The sequence below is a fragment of the Triticum dicoccoides genome, chromosome 7A (assembly GCF_002162155.2).
Source record: "Triticum dicoccoides isolate Atlit2015 ecotype Zavitan chromosome 7A, WEW_v2.0, whole genome shotgun sequence".
Lineage (NCBI taxonomy): Eukaryota > Viridiplantae > Streptophyta > Magnoliopsida > Poales > Poaceae > Triticum > Triticum dicoccoides.
Genome location: NC_041392.1, coordinates 317,328,065 through 317,333,159, shown reverse-complemented (window position 1 = coordinate 317,333,159; position 5,095 = coordinate 317,328,065). Strand labels below are relative to the sequence as shown.

The 5,095-nt window shown below is 46.1% G+C and overlaps 1 protein-coding gene across 1 annotated transcript; it reads right to left on the bottom strand.

The window, feature by feature from the left end:
• Positions 1 to 351: 351 nt before the first annotated feature.
• Positions 352 to 3,719, bottom strand: LOC119334478 (nuclear transport factor 2-like). The gene is made up of 9 exons (XM_037607036.1): positions 3,404 to 3,719; positions 3,168 to 3,308; positions 2,424 to 2,718; positions 1,705 to 1,982; positions 1,456 to 1,618; positions 1,248 to 1,366; positions 1,092 to 1,157; positions 869 to 944; positions 352 to 733 (listed from the first exon to the last, which is right to left on the bottom strand). The coding sequence occupies exons 1-9, from the start codon at positions 3,428 to 3,430 to the stop codon at positions 591 to 593; spliced, it is 1,308 nt and encodes a 435-aa protein (XP_037462933.1). The 5' UTR covers positions 3,431 to 3,719; the 3' UTR covers positions 352 to 590.
• Between the last annotated feature and the right edge of the window lie 1,376 nt (positions 3,720 to 5,095).

The following is a 5,095-nucleotide window of genomic DNA, read 5'->3' as shown; positions in this document are numbered from 1 at the left end:
ATTCCTTTGAAGCCCATTGGTTTTTAGGACTGGTTCCTATTCTATGTAGGATAGAACCAAACCTTCACATTTTAAAGGAAAACAAATATAAGCCTGGACTCGATGAAATTTCCTATTCTAAGCATCAAATGATATCTCTTTTCCTACAGGAATTGTATGATACTTATATCTATGAACAAAAGGAGGCCTCACTGCAGGCAAACATATATGGCGAAAGAGATGCAGATGGGGATTGCCGGCGGCCAGAGAAGGGGCGTTGCGCGTCTCTGCTGGCTAAATAAGCGTCAAACACAAAAAGGACGCAGCGAACACATCACCATCACGCAACAAAACACAGGCGCACAAATGACAGAAGACCGAAAAGAACAGATCTAACATTAACGAGAAGACAGAATAGCAACATAAAGTTTCTGTTGGTAAGAACGGACGGGCACGTCCATGGACGAGCTGCTGTGGCAAACTCAAGACAAACCCCAAAACCGAAAACGCAACCTAACAGAATGGAGCGCTCCAATAGTTCAGTTTTACAACTCCTGCTCCACTTCTCACGGATCAAAACCTCTTATGCTTCCTCCTATCGCCATGGGGCATCAGTTCCTTGCCCCCAAAATGCCCCTCTCGTGGTGAGGGACACGCTGATAACCATTCGACTTTCCACGGCTACCGCTGTACTCATCACCTCTCGCATATCCTCTGCCACTGCCGCCAAAGCGACCTCTGCCTCCCCCCCTTCCTGCAAATGTAAACATGCACGACATAAAAAACATATACAGAGCTCAGTGTATCTTCACAAGCACGGCTCACACTTCTGCTAGCAGCTTACATTATTCATTAGAATAGGGCAGATGCATAAAAATGGACAACTTACTTCCTCCCCTTATTCCACTGTTAGGCTTCCGCTCCTCGACATATATCTGCCGCCCATTTATTTCAAGTGGTGAAGCCTGAAATCCACCAAGATGGTTTCAGATTATGACCAGCTAAACTATGGTAAATAACAACATTGTACAAGCCAAACCTAAGCAATATAATTTTTAAACGAGAAATTGAAGAATTATTAAGAGTATCAAATGTGAATTCCAATAAACAACCCTCAATGCATTGTGAACGCCACTCAGTTCCTCGAATTCCACAAAAGCATAGTAGCCACCAGTCTCCTGCAAATTCCACCATCAATCAAATGAACATTTGCTCATGTTATATAGCAAGTGGTGAATCAGAATCAGAAAGCCAATTCAATTGCAAACCTTTCGGCTTCTGATAGCAACACCATCAGGGATGAGCTGGCCAAACTTCTTGAACTCATTCTCAAGATCAGCCTCAGTTACATTTTGTGGCACATTCCCAACATAAACAGATTTGCTCTCTAATTTATGAAATAAATATTACAATCAGCAAACAATGTGGAACTTAAACAAATAAATGTAAATTAGGCAAGAATAAAGAAAGAAAAACCTTCTTCGTCATGGCCTTCTGTGTAGAAGTCAGATTTTGGCTTATCTGCTGCCACCGATGAAGTCACTAGAGTTGCCTGGTTTGCTTCTGTTGTAGGGTGAGGTTTACTCACAGGCACTGATTGAGCAATAGGGAACGGAGGCGGGGCTTTTGCAGTTCTTAGCTGCATCATCAGAATCATCATTTTAAAGACATGTCATCTAGATAGCACAACAAAATGCATATGAAGGAAAGGAAGGTCCCACATACAATAGAAGCATATGTCTTCTTTACGGGCTCCCCAACAGGTTCCTCGACATGAGGCTGCACAGGTGGAGGGTGTGCTGGCTCCTCTGGTGCCATCGCCATTCCATTCGAGAAGGAAGAAAGTGGTTCTTCTTGAAGAGATTCATCTCCCCAGTTGTCCGACTGAGAAACTACTTGCTGTGGTGGCTCAGAGTAAGTGTAACTGTCAACAGCATCATTTTCTTCAGATGTTACTGGAACAGCTTGCATTGTTTGACTTTCTTCATGAATGTACTCCGCACCTGCAGGCAGAGCATTTAAACAAAACGCTAACAAAACTTTGAAGCGGCAACAAAACAGGACCATGAACATTATCAGGAGACACTAATATTTCTCCATGGAAGCATTATAATTTGAAACAATCAGTGCTCAGCTGGTTTAAAATCTAAACTACCATTTCTATTATTGCCCATAGATATTAAAAAAATGACTTGCATGAACATTCTCAATACAGTGCACCTTATTTATGTTGCCACTGGAAAAAACTTTTTGAAATCTTATTTGGAGTTAAATCAACTGTATGTACTCGACAAAGAAATAGATAAGAGAGACAGTCCATACAGGCAAGCAGATATGGCGTGTACTGGAACATATCCATAACATGATTGGCTATTTCATGGGTAATAACAATTAAAATGCAAAGACCAATAGTTTATATATTTATTTAGGATGATAAATCTTACTTGTTTGGACTGTGTTGGATGCCATGTTGGTCTCAAAGGCTTCCTGAGCTCTCACCTGTGCAGGTTGCACTTGTTCTTGGTCAACAAAGTGGAAATAATCATTGAGCACAAAGTAACCTTTCTCCTGAGGCGCAAGGAAAAACATCTGGATAAATTTCCTTTGGTTGCTGTACTCTTTGGTCTGTACAAGACCAGAGACCATCACTAGCACCCCATCTCCCCATGAGTTGGCAAAGTTGGCAGTTTTTATCTCAATTTGGGTGAAATTGAGGGACATGATAAGGGAGTGTATATCCTGCAGGCAACAAATTTGTTATTATAAATTATAAAGTAACAAAGGAAACAAAAAAGTGGCAGGCTCAAATTGCATATATAATTGATTTATTTAGGGGCAACAGGTGTATTGAACCAGCAGAGCAAACAAACAAAACAGCATAGAGGGCAACAGAACAGCATCAATAAGTAAACTCAATGAAGAAAAGGCGCAGACAAAACGAGTAATAAGTATACAACTCAGCAGATGGACAAACACCACATACAAGACAAACTAATGATGCGACATGGCAAGGTAACATACCACGAGCGCAGAAGTAATGCTAAAACCTACATGAATGCCAAACATTGAGATGGTAAAAATCAGTCAAAGCACTGACAGTCCAAAATATCACAAAAGCACAGCCCAAACATATAAACCTTAAAGTTGACACATATAAAAGTAATATATATATTGTGAGAGATAGCAACCATCATTGAGTTAGCAGTGGTGCTGGTCCCGTTGAGGTCGTCGACCCGGACCATGGTGCTTGCTTCGCTGTAGAACTGGTGGACGACATCGGGGTTCTGCTGCAACAGATTGTAGTAGTTGCGGAGGAAGTAAGTGCCCACCTGCCAGCCAAATCCAATCGCAACATCAGTCACCGATCCGAGCATAAGAGGGCGCAAAAGGTTTGGGGGAGACAGAGATAAGGAAGGGGGATTACTTGAGTCGCCGCCGCCGCCGAAGCCATGGGGAGTGCAGTGGAGTAGGGAGTAACCCTAGATCTGCTGATTCCGCGGGCAAGATCTAAAAGGGAGAGCGTCTCGAAATCCGACGCCGCTGCAGCAGCCGCCGCCGCCGCGAGAGGATGTGTCCGCCCTGATTGCTCGTGCGTATTCGCGTCTGCGCCTTTCGCAGGATGGAGAGGAGAGGAGAGGCGAGGAGATGGATTGGCGTCGCGTGGGTGGACTCGACTCGACTCGACTCGTCTCTTATGACGGCCGGGAGGAGGGGCACGACCGCGCGAGGGGAGAGAGCGAGAGAGATACCGGTTGCCCTTGCCCTACGATGCGATTCGATCTCACTTTCCTTTCAGGATTCTGTTGGATTTCCTGGCCTATCGTCATTTGGGCTTCAGTTTGGCCCATGGTCTCCACTTCCAAAGAAAAACTTAGCCCATGGTCTAGGCCTATTTTTTTATTCAAAGATGGTATAGAACTTGTCTCCAAAAAAAATGAAAGGGCGAAGAACTTGTCTCCAAAAAATGAAAGGGTGAAGAACTAATTCATCCTATTCGTCAAATCCTACGATCTGACACGTCACGCCCCTCCAGCGTACTAAACGTGTTTTATACATTAATTACCCACCATGCCATTACAGTATTACCCATTGTGTCGTTACCTTAATCCGTTCCTCTTCCACGCACGAACAAAAACAAAAACGGCTGCCCTCCCTCGACCACACCCCACGTCTCGCTGCTAGCCACCACCCCACCCTCGCCACCAGCCACCACCTCGATCTCCATGCGTCGTCGGACCGCTCGACATGTGCCTCGATCTCCACGCGTCGCCGGACCGCCTCGACCTGTGCGTCTCCACGCGCTGCCGGACCACCGCGCCCAAGCACCGCCGGACTGCCACGACCTGTGCCGCGGCCACGCTCGAGGCGCACGTCCGGACCGCCACCCCAAGCACGGTCGGACCGCCGCGGCCTGCGCCTCTCCACGCTCCGCCGGACCGCCGCCTCCGCGCTCTAGGCGCACGTCCGCCTCCGGGCCACTGCATCCATGCTCCACACACACGGCCGCATCGTCCACGTGCCACCGGATCTCCACGCTTGTGACACCCCCGATTTGACCGTACATTAATCATACACACAAATGTGTACGATCAAGATCAAGGACTCACGGAAAGATATCACAACACAACTCTAGACACAAATTAAAATAATACAAGATTTATATTACAAGCCAGGGGCCTCGAGGGCTCGAATACATAAGCTCGAAGACACAATAGTCAGCGAAAGCAAAAATATCGGAGTACAGACATAAGTTAAACAAGTTTACCTTAAGAATGCTAGCAGAAAAGTAGCAACAATCGAAAAGGCAAGGCCTCTTGCCTGGGACCTCCTAACTACTCCTTGAAGTCGAACTCCACGTAGAATCATTCTCGGGATCCTCTGGCTCCTAGACTTCATCGTATGATCGCAATTGTAATGCCCCGAGACCGATGTGTCAGGTGTCTTCCAGTTATTCGCCGTCGTTGCCATGTCTTTTGCTTGTGTGTTGCATCTTACCATGTCATCATGTGCATTGCATCATCATGTTTTCAAAACTTGCATCCGTCCGGGTTCCCCCAGTTCCGTCCGTTGTCCGTTCTGAGCCCAGACACACTTGCACGCGCCCGCGGCACGTCCG

Excerpts from the sequence above, each read along its gene's own strand:
- LOC119334478 (XM_037607036.1), bottom strand. The coding sequence starts at position 3,430 with ATGGCTTCGGCGGCGGCGGCGACTCAA. Across the intron at positions 2,719-3,167 it reads CCACTGCTAACTCAATGATG|GATATACACTCCCTTATCAT; the intron begins GTTGCTATCTCT and ends TGTTGCCTGCAG. Across the intron at positions 1,619-1,704 it reads AGAAGACATATGCTTCTATT|CTAAGAACTGCAAAAGCCCC; the intron begins GTATGTGGGACC and ends CTGATGATGCAG.